The sequence below is a fragment of the Periplaneta americana genome, chromosome 17, assembly GCF_040183065.1.
Source record: "Periplaneta americana isolate PAMFEO1 chromosome 17, P.americana_PAMFEO1_priV1, whole genome shotgun sequence".
Lineage (NCBI taxonomy): Eukaryota > Metazoa > Arthropoda > Insecta > Blattodea > Blattidae > Periplaneta > Periplaneta americana.
This window is the reverse complement of record NC_091133.1, coordinates 15004577-15025096: the sequence shown is the minus strand read 5'-3', so window position 1 is coordinate 15025096 and position 20520 is coordinate 15004577. Positions and strand designations below refer to the sequence as shown.

Sequence of the window (20520 nt, the reverse complement as noted above, 5' to 3'; positions counted from 1 at the left end):
TGTGTTTTGATAATATATGATAAAAGATTTTTAGTTTTGACCTTTAAATGCGCAGAAATTTAATCTGGAGGAATGTAACATTGAAAAATTCGTTTGCAGAACGAAAAGTTACATATGTTCGAATCAAATTTCTGCACATTTAAAGGGCAATAATAAAACTATTTCAATAATTTTTATCATAATATATTGCTCTCTTAAACGGACTGAGTATATTGGAAATTAAATCAATGGTTTCCCCAAAACATCTATGAAATATTAGATATAAAACAATTTTTATCCCAAGAAGAAAGGATAAATTATATATACTTCATTGTTTGAAATGTCTCAAAGAATAACCTTTTGAAATTAATGACATTATTTACGGTTCATCCTATATAGTGTCATTCCAGTGGCCACAGAACCAAATTTTGCTGATGTACACAGCATTGGTTTGAGAGGCCTGATATGGCGGGTTCAAGCGATAACACATCTTTTAAGACCTGCGGCTTTCTTTTGATATAACACTACGTACAGTTTTCCTTAAAAGAATATCAATATCTGTTCTAATAATATTCACTGACTTTTGCATTGCTAAGTATATGTTGTATTTTCTTATTTACAAAAGCGTAAGTTGTCTGGCGAAGTACCTGGATTCAAGAAATTTTGGAATTTTAATTGGAAATAATAAACAAAAATAGGATTAGAAGTCTACTGAATTTGCAAAGACATGAGAATACTGTAGCGGCAACATAAATTGCACCACCCTCCAAAATTTCCTTATCTTGTAGATTTATAGCAATGAAATTCGACATAATTACCAGTTTCATTTATATTTAATATGCACAGTGTTTGACTGCATCATATTGTGCAATACTCTTGCATCATATTGCGTCATCTTATGACAACACCAATTTATCTACAAAGGAGCAGTTATCAGTCAGAACAGTCAGTGTGCTCTGTTTGTGAAGATTCTGATCATGGCATCGTACAAGCAGTAAACACCTCGGAAGAAAAGTGTTATTGTTGCTTTAGACAGGGAAGGACTATCTAGTCGAGAAATTGCTAGAAAAGTGGGCTGTAATCGCGAATTCTTACGAGATATCTTCAAACAGGAGATGTTGCAAGAAAATGTGGAACAGGACTAAAACGTGTCAGTACTCCTACTCACGACCGAATATTAAAGCGTTTGTGTCTGAGTGATCGTCAAGCAGAATCTAATGATTTGAAACTTGAGCACGGGGCTGTCAGTGTTAGTGCCAGAACAGTGCGAAAACGGCTTTTTGACTTAGGCCTTAAGGCCTACAGACCTCGTAAGAAGCCATTGTTAACTACTTACATGAAGAAAAAACGATTGGCGTGGGCAAAAGGGCATTTCAATTGGACAATACAGCAGTGGGAAACCGTAATATTCTCCGACGAATCAAAATTCAGTTTGCATGGATCAGATGGGAAGCAATAATGTACGACGCCAAAGAAGTGAAACCTACCAACCTGACTGCATTGACACAAAAGTGAAATATCCTGTTAGTGAAATGGTCTGGGAGTGCATCACAAGTAAGGGGGTTGGAAAACTAAAGTTTATATGTAGTACTGTAAATGCCGAGCAGTATACACTACCATATTAGAAGAATGTCTGAAACCATTCATTAAAGACAGTTTTCGCAGGACACAAAATTGCATATTTCAACATGACTCTGCACCATGCCACACAGCTAAAAAGATAAATATCTCTTTGGTTTAATTAATTAACATGTTTTGAATATTTTAATTCAGTGAACATTAAATAATTTATAATTTTCTTCTACAGGTGAAGAATTATCTTCAGATATATATTACTTTGCTGAACTGGCCCGGAAATAGCCCGTATTTAAATTCCATAGAGAATTGCTGGCATGTTATGAGAACCAAAATTGCCGAAAATAAGCCAAAAACAAAGAAATCTCTACAGGAAACAATATATCGAGTGTGGTATCAAGAGCTGGGAAGTGGTTATTTAAGAAACCTAATACATTCCATGCCCAAGAAGTGCTCAGCTGTAATCAAGGGACGTGGAGGACATACAAAGTAGCCTACTGAGAATTGAAATAAGTGATCTATGGTAAAATGTGAAGTGTCTGCTTATGCTAATTTTTGAAAATACAGTACTTCTTTCACGGTTTTTCAGTGCTAAACTGGAGATTTGCAAATCCTCCAAAACACAAATATGTCATCTTTGCATAAATATCAGCAAATTTCCAAAAATAAATATATACAATCAGAACTTTTATATCAGACCAATTATTAACCCATTAATGCCAATAGAGAACATAAATGGTAATTTTTTTTATATAATCGTTAATTGAATATCAAAATTCTGAGAGGTGGTGCAATTTATGCTGCCACTACTGGTATTCCATCATAAGTTGGCTACTGATCTGACACATATTTTCTGTACAGAGCACCACCTGTGTGCAAAGAAATTTCTTCTACCAGGTAATAGCAAATACTCTATAACTATAATACTGGAAAGCTTGCCGGTTCAGCATTGCAAGTGGCGGCGAAAAGTGACTGTGCTGCTATCTAGCGGCTTGGATTCTTTATACACTCCTTGCGGCGTGCTAGGTTACATGAGGAAACACGGAGAGGTGTTCATTTGATGTCAATAAAAAAATGCAAATCAATAGTTTTATTAATTTAGAGTCACAAAGTTCACCACATTTTAAATGGATAAGAAATTACAAAGTTATTGGAATACAAATGAAATGAAACAATTCTCGTATTTTGAAATGTAATTATGATTTAGTTGTGCATGACTTTAGAAACTTCCATACATCACATATTTCGTTTCTTGGCTAATGGTTATCCATTTTATTTTTTATTTTATCCATTTATTACCACATTGAAATATTTGCCAGTGAAGATACTGGCACAGTAGCTGCTTTAGGGATGAACCTTGTATCTTGTATTTTATCTTTTACATCGAACAGATGTGATTTTAAAATCTCAGCAGACCTGTATCTTTTGATAGAAAATAACTCATAGTTTGTTTTAAAAATTTGCACATTCCTCGAATAATGAAATGGTTTGCAAATGGTACTTCTGAAATTTTTACGTCAGTTGAAGTTTGTTGATTAGACCTGTCTATACCTAATTCAACAAATCCCTCAAAAGTGTCTGTTTTAGCGTTATAAGTTATATTTTCCTTCAAATATTTTCCTTCAAAGATATTTTATCTTCAACAATAATAGTTACAACCTTTCCATTCAATGGTACAATATCGGATTTTATTTTTAATAATTAATTGTAGAATGGTGTGATTTATACCGAGCCTATACCAAATTCATGAAGTCAATTTTTTAGAGATCTAACTGTAGGTAAACATAATTTTCTTCTTAGAAATCTTTCGTCTTGCGGTGAACATTAATGGAATGTTGCGGAAAACTTTTATTATACTTGGAATATCGTTTCCCCATTTCCTTCTTTTTAAGCACACTTGTGACTAATGAATTCATCATCTTGAACAATTTTAATTAAATCAGCATTTGGACTTACTGTGTTTAGAGCTGTCATTTCCGCTTGAGCCATTTCTATCTTTTAGGATTTCTTGAATCATAAAAAATGATCTTAATTTAGTGAAATATTAATAATGCCTTTAAAATATAGGACTAGGCAAATTATTTGTCCAAATAACTATCTGCATCACTTATTATGAAAAAACATGAGTCCACTTTCTTCACAAAATCAATTCACATTTTTATGTTACGCATCCCAAGACACACTATTTGGATAAAAAAGTAAAGACTTTGAATTTTTTTATATGGATAAAATACGCTATAAAGAAAGTGTGTTTTATATGGACAATGTAAAGTAGATTTATGCAGTTAGTAACTGTTTCAGTTAACACAGAGAATATGTCATTGCTAATGCACTATCTAATTACACGATGGAGGAGTATGGTCTGTCATTTCTGTCTAATATCAGAAAACCCGCAGCTTCCTCAATGCAAGATCTAATATGTTTATTTGGGACCTTCGCGATTCTTTCATTGTGCTTTGATTTCGACTCATATTTTCGGAAGAAGGAGTTGCTAAATTCAGTGAATGAATAACTATTATCTTCAATCTGTTATTAAAAACAGAGTAGCTTATTAAAAATTAACAGTCCTACAACTGATTTGAAACTTCGGTATAATTTTGCAATTTATTACACTCTATTATTACTTACTCCTAATATTTCGAATTATGGTTATTGAAGTCCGATAATCGAAAGTGAACTGAATATATTTTGTCATGTTTGTACATATTTATATTCTATCCCTCTAATTTTAAACATTTCGTCTAGAACTGTTGACAGCGTTTTTAGTTAGTGCTCGCATTTTGCTTATGACATTGTTTGTGTTTTGTTTTTTAAAGAAGTTTAGATAAGGACGCAAATAGCGATAGTAGCTGACGCGCCCTATTAAATCTCATTAATTAACGTCTGTCTGCATTTAATTACCTATATGAGCATGGCAAACCTAAAAGACAAAAGCAAATAACTGTAGTACCGGCAGGAAAAGCAGTATTAAAATAACAACAATAATAATAATAATAATAATAATCGTCGTCGTCATCATCATCATCTTGTAACAGAAAAGTAATATTCTACTGGTGTTTACATGACTACTCCCTATCTCTATCTTTTGGAAATCTGAAGAAAGATATAGCATATTTTGCTAGCTATAGTTTTCACAAAACATAGAACAAACATTTCCACGTTTAACTGACATTGTGCAGCCTACAACTATAATGAGAATAATCCTTACGCCATCATGTGTTTGTTGAAGAACAAAGCTCTTATCACAGTTCAACGCATTATTCATCACGTCATCCTCGCCGCCTACAATCCCTGCTGCTAGAAAGCTCTGGCGAGCCATTCGCCACTTTTTCCGTGAACTTTCCGGTATTATCATTGTAAAGTATTTGGTAATAGTCAACACCTAAATGTCAGCTAAAGAGATAGACAAATTTGCAATAACTCCAATTTTGGTGCGATTATCATTTGATTTTGATACTTAACAAAGTGTTCATATAGGGACCAGCACTGGTTTGGTTGATGTATAAGTTACATGGACTGGATTTTCTTGTCGACTAATAAGAAAGCCCTTTTTTGGGAAACATTGCTGCAGTTTCACTACCAGAAATTTCAGTGTGAAGGTATGCATTTATCAGCAACTCATTTACCATCACTAACCGGTGTAGAAATATGAGTAATTCTGTGGCATTACTTTTAGCTTGAGATAAAATCTTGGAATCTGACAGAACTACTTTCTTAGTAGATATATTTACAGATTCAATAGATTCTTCGCAGCTCTCTTTATTTTGTGGGCTTCTCCATGACAGTTTCTTCATTGTCCACTATGACAATAAAACAGAAATACACATGTCAAAATTATGTAAGGATCACAGTATTTTCATGTAATGCTCAATGAAGAAACATACTACATGACATGTAAGTATTATTTATGTATAGAAAAACATTCTACAGGGTATGAAGTGTGTAATAATGTTACAAACATACCCATAACCTGTTCTCAGAATGAAAAAAATGAAATTTTAAAATTTCAATGGTTTGCAGTCTTTACAATACTGCTGGTTTTCTCAACTTCACACAAAACTTTTGTCATTAATAACGAGTAGTACCACCTCTTGTATTCAGTACTGCTCGACATTTTCTTGGCATTGATGATACGAGATGAAAGATTTCATCTTGACCAATGTTCTGCTAGTGAATTTGGAGATGTGCGAACAGCTGATTGAGAGTCTCATTGTTTTCAATGTCCTCTAGAACTCTTTTTTGAAGGTTATCCCACAAACTGTCAATTGGATTAAGATCTGGGGACTGAGCAGCCACCCTAGAACTTGAATACTGGGTCTTCCCAACCATTGTGTTGTTGTGCTGGTAACGTACAGTGGTATTGTCATGCAATAAAAGGAATTCAGGACCAATTAATTCAGCAATAGGAAAGATTATAGGCTGCAATATGTCTTGAATGTAAGGATTTGCTCCTAGTGTTACTTCAAATAAAACGAGGTCAGTTTTCCTGTGTGCCATTATTCCTCCCCATACCATGATAGAACCTCCTTGGAATTTATGAACCTCCTGTACATATCTTATCATTCTGCTTGACCTGGTTGTCTCCATATGCGTATTCTTCTGGAATCTAGATGTAAACCGAAGCGTGATTCATCAGTAAAGAGAAACTGACCCAACGATCATCCATCCAATCTTCATGTTGCTCACGCAACAAAACACGAGATACTCGATTTCCACGTCGAATATCTGGACACCTCAATGGGCGACGGGCATTAAGACCTCTCATGCAATCTGTTCCTAATGGTCTGGTTTGATACAACCACATTCCCAACATTCTGCAAAGCACTTCTTAACATGCTTGTAGTTGAAGTCCTTTCTCTCAAGGCTCTTAGGCACAGAAATCTGTCTTGTGCCGCAGTTGTAACTCTCGGTTTACCTGAATATTGTTCTTCTGGATTACCAAATTCACGATATCGACTCCATATTCTGGATATTATGCCTCTTCCAGTATTCAGAGCCCTCGCTGCGCCAGCTTGTGTTCCACTATTTTCAATTATACCAATTGCTCTAAACATGTCATCGCAGCTTAAATGACGACGTTGATCTTTTATTTCTACTAATTTTTTTTGTTTTACACTGTTGAAGTTACCCGAATTCTCCATTACAAATGAACTATTCACCCTATCTGATGCACTAAAATAGGAAATTCCAATGTAATAATGTAAATAAAACAAAACACTGGTTATGATAAATAGTTTAAGTTCAGTCAATATCATTTATCTATTTTCTAAATTTTTATTTGCTATGACATCTTAAGTAGAATATTAACGTTTTCGCCTGTTCGTCATCATCAGATATTGTTAAAAGGACGAAATCTAAAACTTAAACCATTAGACTGTTCATAGTAAATATGCATGAGAAGGTTAGTTGATTTTTCATGAGTTTTATGTAACAAGATCTTGTAGATGGAAAATTGGTTGAATTGATTTACTGGGAAACATGAATTTTATAAATATGGAAGTTATGGATGACTTTTATACCTATAACTCATGTTACAATATTTTGTTGGAGAAACACTTGTTATAAAATAATTAAAATGATTGATAAGAACTTTGCATATTATACTTTGTGTTAAGTTATAACAGAACACATGATATCAGCAAATATTATTGATAAAATAAATTCGAGTATTGAATTCATAATTAATTTACTGGGGAATAATTATGAATTAGAATAGTGATATATCATTCACATTACATTGTTTTGTTGGAGTATCATTTGTTATAAAATAAATAATTAAATAGCTAGAGTTAGATAAAATATTTTTTATGTGTTATCTTTGTGTGTAAATTATAAAACTCATAGTGCCATGCTATTATGATGTAATCATTGGTGATCATTTGTTTAGCAATACATTTGGATCTTCTTCGGTAGTCAATCATCAAGTTCTTGAATTTATTAGTTGCATGTAAAAATAAGTACTGCATTCATATTGATCGTGTTGCATATGCCATTTATATTTGAAACACAGGCTTGTAGATTTTTGAGGGGGGGGGTGTTAAAATGTATTTCGAAAAAACCTGTGTAAATAGTTGTGCCGAGTGGAATGGAAATTGAGTTTTGTATATGTATGCCTCAGCGTATATATGGGTGTCCTCATTAAACCACCAACAAGGACACCCACACATACGCAGAGACATACATATACAAAACCCATTCCCCTCGGCACAACCATTTACACAGGTTTTTTCGAAATACATTTTAACAACCCCTCCCCCCCCTTAAAAATCTACAAGCCTATGTTTCAAATATAAATGTCATATGCAACACAATCAATATGAATGCAGTACTCATTTTTACATGCAACTAATAAATTCAAGAACTTGATTATTGAATACCGAAGAAGATCCAAATGCATTGCTAAACAACCACCAATGATTACATCATAAGTATGAGTATTATAATTTACACACAAAGATAACACATAAAAAAGATTTTATCAAAATCTATCTATTTAATTATTTATTTTACGAGGCGCATCTAGAAAGTAAGTTTCCCTAGTTTTTAAAATAAAAGAACACACAATTTCAGGAAAACCTTTATTGGCAACAGGTACAGTAATGCTTCAGCTATTTTTCAACATAGCCACCATCAGAATTGAGACACTTGTCGTATCGTGAGATCAACTTTTGTATCCCTCTGTCGTAGAACTCTGCCACCTGTGAATGGAACCAGCTTGTGACAGACGTCTTCAGCTCTTCGTCGTTGCCAAAATGCTCACCAGAGGACAGGAATTTCTTGAGGTGCAAGAAAACGTGAAAATCGCTGGGAACAAGATCAGGACTGTAGGGTGGATGATCATATAACTCCCAGCCAAATTTCGTCAAAACAGCTGCTGTGCACCGAGCCGTATGTGGACGAGCATTGTTATGGAGGAGCACAACACCTGTAGTAAGCATTCCACACCTCTTGTTTTGAATGGCACGTCGCAATTTTCGCAGTGTTTCACAGTAATGGTCAGCGTTCACTGTTTCACCTCTTGGAAGGAAGTCAATGAGCAGAATGCCCTTCCTGTCCCAGAACACCATCCACATCACTTTCTGTACCGACAGCGTCTGTTTGAATTTCGTCCTGACCAGAGATCCACTATGCCGCCAATGCATTGAGTGCTGCTTGGTTTCCGGGATGAAGTGCGAAATCCAAGTCTCATCGCCCGTGACGATCCTGTCGAGGAACTCGTCGCCGTCATCGTGATACCATTGCAGAAATGTCAATGCTGCTCCTAAACGTTGCATTTTGTGTTCGGGTGTCAGGTTTTTCGGCACCCACCTGGCACACACTTTTTTGAACAGCAGGTGCTTAGTGACAATCTCATGCAACAAGGATCGCGATATCTGCGGAAAATGGCTGCTCAGCTCCGTAACCATGAAGCGACGGTTCTCCATAATGCACTGCCACACCAGCTCAACACGATCATCATTGATGAGGGTCTTCTTCATGGACACTTTGACGACCTTCGGAAAACTGCCTACACCAGCGACGCACCATCTGTTTACTCATGATGTTCGCCCCATAGAGCTGCCAATGAATTTCAATTGGCGCAATGCTTTGTGCATTAAAGAACTTTATCACCGATCGAACCTCGCAGGCGGCAGGAGAAGGATTAAGAGCTTCCATTTCGGACCACTGCTGCCATGCTACTGGCACCAGGCGGGACCTGTCCAGCTGGTATATGATTTTTACGTCATAGATCTGTTACGCATGCGCAATTGACACGGCTAATTACGTTTACTTTCAAGGGGGAAAAAATCAGGAAACTTATTTTCTGGATGCGCCTAGTATAACAAATGATACTCCAACAAAACAATGTATTATGAATGATATATATCACTATTCCAATTCATAATTATTCTCTGGTAAATTAACTATGAATTCAATAATCGAATTTTTTCTATCAATAATCTTTGCTGATATCATGTGCTCTGTTATAACTTAACACAAAGTATAATATGTAAAGTTCTTAGCTATCATTTTAATTATTTTATAACAAGTGTTTCTCCAACAAAATATTGTAACATGAAGTATATGTATCAAAAGTCATATCCATAACTTCCAAATTTAAAAAATTCATATTTCCTGGTAAGTCAATTCAAAATTAAACCTTTTCCATCAACAAGATCTAAATAATATATATATATATATATATATCTGCTTTACTGGAAGCTTCACCTGAAAGACTAGATTTGCATAATATATACGTCACTGTGTACGTTAACAGAAAACCACAATTCCAAGTCACACAGAGTTTGTGTGCACTCGATGTGGGTCTCTGGCATTTTGTCAGCCCACGCGAGTTGTGTGGATATAAAGGCAAAGGTTGAGACAGTGTCGGGTGGAGTTCCCGGGTAGCTCAGTTGGGAGAGCGCTGGTACGTTCAACCAGAGATCCCAGGATCGATACCCGGCCCCGGAACAATTTTTCCCTTGAAATTATTCAAATCTGCTTTACAGGAAGCTTCACCCAAAAGACTAGATATGAACAAGATCTAGTTACATAAAACTCATGAAAAATGAACTAACCTTGTCATGCATATTTACTATGTACAGTCTAATGGTTTAAGTTTTAGATTTCGTCCTTTTAACAATATCTGATGATGCCAAACAGGCAAAAACGTTAATATTCTACTTAAGATGTCATAGCAAATAAAAATTTGCAAAATAGATAAATCATATGGAATGAACTTAAAGTATTTATCTTATTGAATTAGATTTATCTGAAGACAAAAATGAATTGTAAAATAAAAAGCACTAGTTGCTATGGTGTCTGGTGCATAGATAAATGAATAATTCATTTATGTGTGCTCAATGCTTAGTACATATTTGGGTTTGGAAAGAATATTATTCATAAAATTATCTGTTTCATAGACAATTTTGATGTGTGTAGTTGACAAGTGCTGCCTGCTCCAGTGACTGAATCATTACATATTGATGCAAAAATAATGAAACACTCAAGTGAAGATATGAAGGTATTACATTATTGTCATTCACTTTTAAGACTTGGAGATTGCAAATGGGAAAATGATAGCAAATCGTTTACATATGTGAACCTAAATATTCAGATTGATGGATGCCTAGGTTGATGGACGTATGTGTGGATGGAGGAAGGCTGGAGACACACAGAGAAGCACACACAGAGACAGATAAACGAATAGATGTACAAACAGAAAGAGACAGATGAAGAGATAGAAAAAGAGAGGGAGACAGATATATAGACAGACATAGACAGATTTACAGCCAGACATAAAAATTCAGAATTTTCTTTCATTTGAACAACAATCATGTTGAAATTAATTACAAATTTTTATTCATCCTCATTATTATTTCAATAAAATAATGAGACCAACAATGAAGTAAAGGTTCACACTCTTCACTCACCCTTCTGTAAAGACTTCATCCTCTTCTGTTGTTACTTCCAGTACGAACTTCTCCTCCACTTTATTTAACTCGCAAGCCTCTTCCTGCAAAAGATCATGTAAAATTACGCTACATGACGATTATAGTTCAAGAATGAATCCACAACAGTTTAAATGCTGTAGACTTGATTTTTAGTCCCACTTAATCCAGTAAAAATTGCAAATATTGTCGGTGAAAAATGCAAATGATTAAAAAAATAAAAAGACAAAATATTTATTTATCTAATGCCTGATAAATTGCTTATAGATTCATCAATCTCCAAAGAAAACAACAAGTGAACAAACATTAAAGAAATAATTTTATAGAAAAAAACATTCTCTTTCTGGCTTTCCAATAGCGTTTTACTTCCGTGAGTGACTGTAGGACATATTAAAAGGTGATGTCGGTGTAATAAATTTGCAATTTATAGAACCATAGTTGGCTTTATTCGACATTTAAATCTAGCTACTAGGTTACATAAACAAAACAGAAGAATCGATCATTATGTATATGGTCCATTTAACTATAAAATTCATTATATTCTCCCCCAGATCAGTATTGAATATAGTCCTGTTAGTGACTCGGGGGTTTCACTACTCTGCCAGAATAATGAGATACCAGTATATTGTTCTCGTTTGATTTAGTCTCGCCATTTCTTCCATAAGAGTCATTCAAATTGGAAGCATCCCTTTCTGTTGTTCTCGGGCTTTGTGAAGGTTTAGAAATAGCTGTATTCTGGTTGTCATCATTTTCGAAATCTTCCATTTTAATTTCATCCCATTCCTCAAAAACAGACATCTGTTCCTTCAGAGGAAGTTGTTCATTCGATACAGTCATCTCCCTTCCATTAGATGTTCGGACATAAGAATAGGTAGGGTTTGCCTCTATCAACTTAACTTCTTCAACTAATGGATCGAACTTGCACGAACATTTCTTCTCATGAATATAGTTCCCGGTGTTGTCAACCATGTCAGTAGCATAGATCCATTCACAGAGTGTCTAGAGTGTGAGAACACATGTTCATGTGGTGTTATGTTAGTTGCTGTACATAACAGAGATCGAATAGCATTCAAGGATTCCTGAAGAACAGTCTCCCATTGTATAACTGGAAGATCTCGAGATTTTAAGGTCAGTTCTATAGTCTTCCAAATTATTCCGTTATATCTCTCAATTTGTCTGTTCCCTTGGGGATTATATGCTGTAGTGCAGCTAGTTGCTATTCCTTGTGAACAAAGATACTGTTTGAGTTGCTGCGACATAAAAGCAGAGCCTCTGTCAGAATGGATAAATGACGGACTCCCAAAAATTGAGAATAAAGTTGATAATCTGCTTATGACCGTCAAAGTTGAAACATCACTGCAAGGAAATGCAAATGGAAATCTGGAATATTCGTCGACAATTGTAAGTATACAATGCTAATTTTTTAAGGTATTGGCCCTTTAAAATCTATATTCAGACGCTCGAAAGGTGATGTTGCTTTAATTAGACGATTTTCTCCCTTGCAGAAATGAGGGTTAATTTCTGCACACACCGGACATGATGCAGTCATCTTCTTGACAACTTCTAAGGAATACGGGAAACTACCACAATGAATAAAATGTGCCATTCGCACTACACCAGGCTGATAAATAGTAAGAAGTCTAGCAGATGAGGATGAGCAGACTCTGGATAATGTATCAGCTACTGTGTTATCCTTTCCAGGACGATAGACAATATCAAATTTGTAACATGATAACTTTAATCTCCAGTGTTCAATCTTCTCATTTTTTTTATTTTTCCATGTTTAGTACAAATAAACATGAAAGATACTGATTTTTGATCAGTTAACAGCGAAAATGGGCGTCCTATTAAGTAATGCTTCCATTTTCGCAGTGATTCAACAATAGCGTAAGCCTCTTTCTCTAAAGCAGAATGCCGACGTTCACTTTCAGAAAGGGTTCTAGAAAAGAATACTACTGGCCTTCCAGACTGGGACAAAGTTGCAGCTATAGCAAAATCAGAAGCATCAGTCTCAACCAAGAATGGAACTCCTTCCTCTACAGAGACTACAACTGACTTGGCAATATCAGATTTTATTTCCTTGAAGGCAGTACAAACATGAATAGCAATAGGAAATTCTCTGCATTGTATTAAGAGTCGTAATATTTTATCAGGAAAACTTCGTATCCATTTAGCATAGTGTGAAAAGATCCCAATTGCTCTTTTTAGTGATTGTTCATCTTTAGGAATAGGTAGATCCAATAAAGGGCAAATACGATCAGGATCAGGTTTCATGGTGTTGTTTATAATTTGATAACATAGGAGGTTAATGGATATATAGAGAATTTACATTTGCTTTCATTGAGAGTAAGGCCATATTTCTTTACAGCTTCAAGAAACTTTCTCAAGTTTTTATCGTGATCTAGTTGACTACTACCACACACAGTAATATCGTCTAAGTAAGCATATACTCTACTTAGTTCTTCATTACTGATAATTGAATTAATCACTCTCTGGAAAAATGCCACGCCATGCGTAACACCAAATGGAATTCGCAGAAATTGATAAAGTTGTCCACAGGCTTCAAAAGCTGTATAAGATCGCTCATGTTCAACAATGGGTATCTGATGATATGCACTCTTTAAATCGACAGTAATAAAATATTGATATTTACCTACTTCTGAAACAATGCTTTCAATACTAGGAAGAGGATACGCATCAAGTAGTGTAAATTTATTTATGGTTTGTGAATAGTCAACAACCATTCGCATCCTATGATTAGTACTCGAAGTAACAAAACTAGTGCCCTCCACGGCGATGTACTCTATTCAATTATGCCTTCACTTAAAAGTTTGGGAGATTTCAGATTTTATCAATTTGTTGTCTTCTCGTGAATGTTTACGAGACTTTATAGCAATAGGATGACAATCCTGAGAGAGATTAGAAAATAATGACACAGGCGATATGAAAGCAGTAGCAAGCCCACAAACATAAAGGGGTTCACGAGGTCCCCCAAAAGCAATTTCAATAAAGAATGGAGTTTGAGTATATCATGCCCAAGTACTATATCAGCACACAAGTCATCCATAATTAATAGCACGACATCTCGATAAATGTGATCATCCAGGTCTTTAGTAGCATTACAGCTACCTCTCACATGAGAAATGAGATGTCATTGCAATCTGCACATTAGCAGGTGTCGTTTCAAAATTATGCCTGTTTACTAAGGAACTGTTAATGAAGCTCGTGGTACTTCCTGTATCAATGACAGCTTTAGCTTGCACTCCATTAATTTTAACTAGTAAGACAGATTTATTTAAAAAGAGTAGTTGAAGCCCCACAGAGAGTATGACTCAAACTAATGCAAGCATCTGAAAGTTTATTATTTCCGTCTGTTGCAGCTGTTACAGCATCATAAAATTTCCTTTTTAGATTGGCATACCTTAGCAAAGTGTCCTTTCTTCTTGGAAGTATTACAAATAGCATTTAAAGCGGGACAATTACTTCTCATATGACAATTGAAACCACAGAAGAAACACTTGTTAAATTGTTTTTGCGCAATGGCTAGTACACTATCAGGATGATGTGATTCATTAGATTTCTTATTTATCTCTTGTACATTACCTGATGCTGCCCTGCCTGATGACACATAATTATACCCATAGTCTTCTGATTGTCTGAAAGCCATCTCCAAGGCTCGTGCTTGGGAAAATGCTCTATCTAATTTTAATGTAATATTTTCTAAAAGACGTTGTCTAATCAGACATGATACAGTAATAAAATCATCGTGGATGCATTCATTTGCGTTTTCTTCTGCTGAAACTGCTCGAAAATTGCAGTCCTTCCCTAGTAGTTTAAATGCTTGCAGATATTCATCTACAGTTTCGTGTTGCTGTTGTCGTCTTGTAGCTAGACGGTGTCTTGTAAAAATTTCATTCTTGGATTTTACAAACATAGATTCAAGGTAAACTATAGCTGCCGTATAGTTGTCACAATCTCTTATAAATGAATAAACTTTAGGAGATATGTGATTTATTAACAGCTGAAGTTTTAGCTCTTCTGTAAGTTGTTCTCCTGCATTGGCTGCCAAGAAATTACCGGTAGTAATAGTATTCTTCCAGTACTCCCATTCCTGAGATGACGATTGCGATGCAGGGTCCAAATCTAATCGTTCTGAATAAAAAAAATTTCTCCATGTTCTTCTTCCCCTTTTTACTTATTGAATTCGTTGAAGTACACATCTTAATAGAACTTAATCAGTACAATATTGTTTCTTATAATTACCCAGTACATCTGTATTTTATTACAATTTATTCGACATATAAATCTAGGTACTAGATTACATAAAACAAATACCTTGGATACATAAACAAAACAAAACAGAAGAATCGATCATTATGTATATGGTCGATTTAACTATAAAACTCATTACAGTCGGTCCATCTCTGTATTAGAGTTAACAATTTGCGGATGGTGTCTCCATTATCCCAAAACTAAAGAAGTGTTTCGCCAGTAAATCATGCCCTGTTCCTGTTGCTAGACGAAAGAGTGAGACTCCACTTTTTCTTGGCTGAATTGGTATTTTCAGAATTGACTCTCTCCAGTGCTTCTCAGATGTTCTTGAGGCTAGGTCTTGCAGATGTTGCGTCTTGAATTGCCCTTTTACAGCTATTTTCACAGACTGCAATGACACTAGTTTTGAGTAGGTTAGTGGGAACCGAACTCCCTTCTTAGCCAACGAGTCTCCTTGAGCAGTCATCACGTATCCACTGTAGAGCAACTGTTTTATTGTTTGCTGCAAGTTCTTTTAGCATATCTTGGCAGTCTTTTATTTCCATTGAACCAGGCCGGAAAGTCTGACAAATTGATTGGATAGCTGACAAAGACAAAATAATATTGCATTTTGTAATAAACATTGTTTTGAATATGAATTGCATAAACTATAATTTAATTGGAAGAATAAATAACAATGGCACTGGAATGGCCATAGGTGAGTAAAATTGAGAAAAACCAAGTTGACAACTGATCAAATTTTTATAGTAAAACTGATACTGGACGTTCGAAACAACTTCAAATTTTTCTAGATTTATAACAGGCATATAACTAAACTAGAGGAATGAAGGTTTGTAAAACTCTAAAAAATTTCAAAACCGAGGGAAAATAATTTGCTTGGTGTAAACAACAATGGAAGAAAATATCTCACGTGTGAATTAATCTGGGGAACTCTCCCACCTACTATTATATACAGTTACTTCACTTATGGCCTGTTAGCTTTTACTTTTCCAAAGTCTGGTTTGATATTATTGTTCCCAATCCAGTCTTTTAGTTTACTGCAGGAGTTCTGACTTGATGACATGAAAAATTCTTCCTCTACATGTAACAGTCAGAGTGAGGTAGCTACTGCAGAGTGGAGGACGGCAACACAACTCTCAAAATTTCTTCGTGAATTGTGAAGTTCATGTATATTTACGAGCAATTTGTTCCAAGAAATAGAGAGCAATCATGTAGACTTTAGCTATCAAAAGAATTTAAAAAAACAAATTACAAGACACATAATTAACTGTATTTCCTACACCAGTCACAAAACACAAGCTTACTCAACTCCCATAAGAGTAATTGAGATTCAACCCCCCCCCCCCTCGTGCCATACTGGACTGATCAATTAATTAGAAGTGGACCTGGTAAAAATTTTCAGTGGTGATTATAGAATTAAAATGAATATGATAGTGGACGTTCAATATCGCAGTCTCTACCAGAAATATTGGGTGGAGAAAATTCACGAAGAATTGCAGAAAGAAGAAATGGATAGCACAGGAGCAACAATTGTAACTCCTGGTCTCCTGAATGAGCAGTGACATCAGTGGTATATAACATACTGAGAAGTACCGACCAACATTCTTCACAAATTACACTCACCTCAACTTCACTCTTCATATTTGAAAATCAATTGACACAGGAGTTTCATGAAATGTTATCTCTGATTTCCGATCACAGCTGTAGTCCATACTTTCTGTTTTAATTTCTGTCTTGTGCAGATCTAATTCATTTTTTCTTGCAACACACAACTCATAATAACTATGTAATACATTATATGTAGCTGTTCACGAAACACCAGTGACTATTTTAAATGTCTCTTCACACTATTATCAAATGTACATATACATACTTCAGAATTAGTAGTGAAATAATTTGTATGAAATCCTCGTCTAAAACGATTTTATTGTTCACAAAACACTGCATTGGTTTATTGAAGGGGTTGGACGCGAGTCCAGAATTAATACATTGTCCCCAAGTAACAATCAGTGTGAGGATGTTACTGCAGAATGGAAGAGGATGGAAAAGGAACTCTGAAGTAGTCTTTGTGATTTGTGATATTAATGCATAGTTACAAACAACTGGTCCCAAGAAACAGACATTAAATATGTGGAGGATGGTTTATAAAGTAATTTAAAAAAATTAAAAGAAATGCAATTAATTTTATTTCATGAACAAGATGCAAGCCAACTATGGGATTAACTGAGAGTGACCCCCATTGCATACTTAATTGAAAGGAGACACGGCAAAAATTATCAAAACGTACAATAAGATTCAAAAAGAATGGGCCGGCGACAAATGTAGAAGTTCCAGAAACAGAACAGTGTGCATGCCCATCTCCTTGAAGCTCCACTTCACAAGATAACACAATTAAACCATGTAAATGTGCTGTCTTTTGCTCTAAAAATGTTATAAAAAACGAAGGGTTCATTCTAGCTGCATTAGGGCTTCTGAAGAGTGAAATGACAATAAAGTTGACAAATACTAAATTTATCGAAACGGAGTACAAAATTTATCGAAACAAAGATGAACGAGAAAGCTATGTAATGCGCCAGACTGAAGTATGAGTCATTTAGCAATTGGTGCCTTACACTTGGGTCTAAACCAGATAGCATAGGTTGTAGTAGATTCGAATCTCCATTAGTCATAATTTTTTACATTACAAATTTACCATAATAAGCTTTTATAAACACCATTTACACAAGTAACAAGTGACGAAATCGCCTGGAATGTATAGTAAATAGCACAACCCTTCTCCTGTACAACACTCCTGTCTGTTAATAAAACCATCTGCATTTATATCTGATTTATAGTTTTTAAAAATATGTTTAACTACACCATTAAAAGATGTTAACTATAGCAATGTCATGAGAGGTCTGAGATTTCCCGATAATTTCACGAGCAAAGCGAGTGGATTTATCTGGCAAATCTCAGACCTCAAGTGACATTTATTAGGACTATTTCGTGAATGAAATAGAAATGTAAATAATATATACCTAAAATTCGCTAAAAAAATGTTAATAATTGTATATTTACGAATACTTCACCTATTCAGGCACTGAAAAATTGAAATAGATGAATACTGATAACTGGAATAAAGAAATTGGATGTTATTCAGTAATGCCAATTGCGAAAAGCGAAATACAGGTTTAACAATGTTAATTACATGTACTGCGCTTTTCTCTTATTATAAAAGAAATACATTTGCATTATCTGCTGACATCATAATTTAATTTAAACATTTTATAATATAATTGCAAGTAACCTGATTAATACATTAATTAAATGAATTGCTGTAAAACGCAGTTATCAAATCTGAACGAAGGAGTGTAATTTTCTTCAGATAGCCTACAATGGACTTAGAAGATGAAGATGAAGATGAAGATATAGATGTGGAAGTAAGATTTCGCACTTTATTTAGTACTTCGTTACATTATACACTACACCGATAATCATGGAACTATGTAATATGTGTGGAAACAGCTAGCAATGCTTATGTACTTACACTATAGCGAGACATATGTTGCTACACCATCTCTGTACAGGTACTTAAAAACACAAATTTTATTACGCCATACGGAAGGCAGTTTGATCAAAGACCTTGTATATAATACTATACAAGGTCTTTGGGTTTGATATGCGCTGATGTTACATAAATGTGAACATCTGACTTTCTATTAATTGTTTAATTTCATTCACGTAATACAAATTTGATAAGCTAAATAAGATTAGGTTACCTGTGGGAGCGGGACAAATGTCAACTATGTCTTATTTCGACAGTTACTCCATGCTACAGGAAAGCATTTTCCATAGTTCAACAAACATGTTCTCGCTGTAGTGTGTAAAGGAACTAAAACTGCACGGTTCAATTTTCCATGCGCATATGCATGCAATCTGGGAAGAATATTGAAAGAATCAAGTTTAAAATGTACGTTCAATCAAGATGCATGAAGATATTGTGTCTACATGGTGAGCCGTTTTGAAGGTCGTCTTCACTGTGTAAATATATTAATAAATATTAAATATCAATATTGCAGTCATTGCTTGAATGCTTAAAGCTGAAAGAAAAGTTTAACTGTGTAGATGCATATTAATGGATTCATGCTCATCAATTTACAGGAAAACAGTTGGCGGCACTGACTAAACAAAAGAACGACCATGCGATAAATTGTTAGCGATAAATCTAGCTGCAAAAATTATCGCGATGTCTGACTGATTGGATGGAATTCAAAATTTCATTACACTTCATTGGTCGAGAATGGAATGACATAATATAAACGAAATAGTCAACAGTAATCTGACTAGAGGTTTTAACTTATCTAGAGAAAATCAAAACTCCAGTAGGATTTAATTGACTATTACACAATTAGAAGAAATAAAATATTATAATACAATAAAATATTAATTGATTTACTATTCTATTTCAGTAGTGTTAGTTTCACCAAAATATATGAACGGATCCGCCATTTTCAGTTTTCTATATAAACGGGAAACAAATGACAGTAATACTGTAAAGAATTTGCAGTTTGGAATGTAGTAAACAAATACAAAAATGCTAGGGAAATGATTAAAAAAATAAAAACAAATGCTTGGAAAGTGATAAAATTGCAGTGATAAACAGTCATGATTGGTTGAAACACGTCCTTTCATACCGCTTCATTGGTCAAAAGTAGTACGATGTAGTAAAAGTGTAGTAGTCATTGTAAACATATAATTTAGTTGTACTTGTATTAATAATGGCAATAATGAAGTATACTGTTTACCATTCTTCAGCTCATATTGGAGTTTAGCTTTCTGTATTTTTTGTTTACATATATTTTTCAGAGGCAGCGTTGACATTCTTGACAGACTGCCTCGTCATTACTCTTCAGGATGGCAGATAGAGGAGACACAGCAACAGCGTCAACAACTCATTGCTCTCGTTCGCATAGGTTACTCTGCACTGAGCACAGCAAGAGAGATTGGAGTCCCTTTGACAACCACTAAGAGGTGGGCAAAATTATTTTTTGAAAACAATGAAATTTCGAATTGTCCAATTCCTGGTCGGCCGCGCATTTCTACAAGGGAAGAAGATGTCATCTTAATCCGAGAAGTTGAAAACCACCCTTTTCGAAGTGTCTTTGAATTGAAGGAGGCGTCCAACTTTCCTGACTCCCCACTAACTGCAAGGAGATGTTTTAGAGAGCGTGACATAAGGTCTCGTCGAACTGCGACCAAAGAACATTTGAAAATGGATCATGTC

At 34.9% G+C, this 20520-nt stretch overlaps 1 protein-coding gene across 7 annotated transcripts in view; it reads right to left on the bottom strand.

Annotated features, from left to right (window-relative positions):
* The window catches only part of LOC138692862 (zinc finger protein 708-like), a 140968-nt gene that overhangs the window by 41185 nt on the left and 79263 nt on the right, over nucleotides 1–20520 (bottom strand). For all 7 annotated transcript variants that reach the window (XM_069816159.1, XM_069816158.1, XM_069816161.1 and 4 more), the window contains one exon: nucleotides 10968–11050. In XM_069816159.1, coding sequence (XP_069672260.1) covers nucleotides 10968–11050 — 83 coding nt within the window. The remainder of the gene's footprint in view (nucleotides 1–10967; nucleotides 11051–20520) is intronic.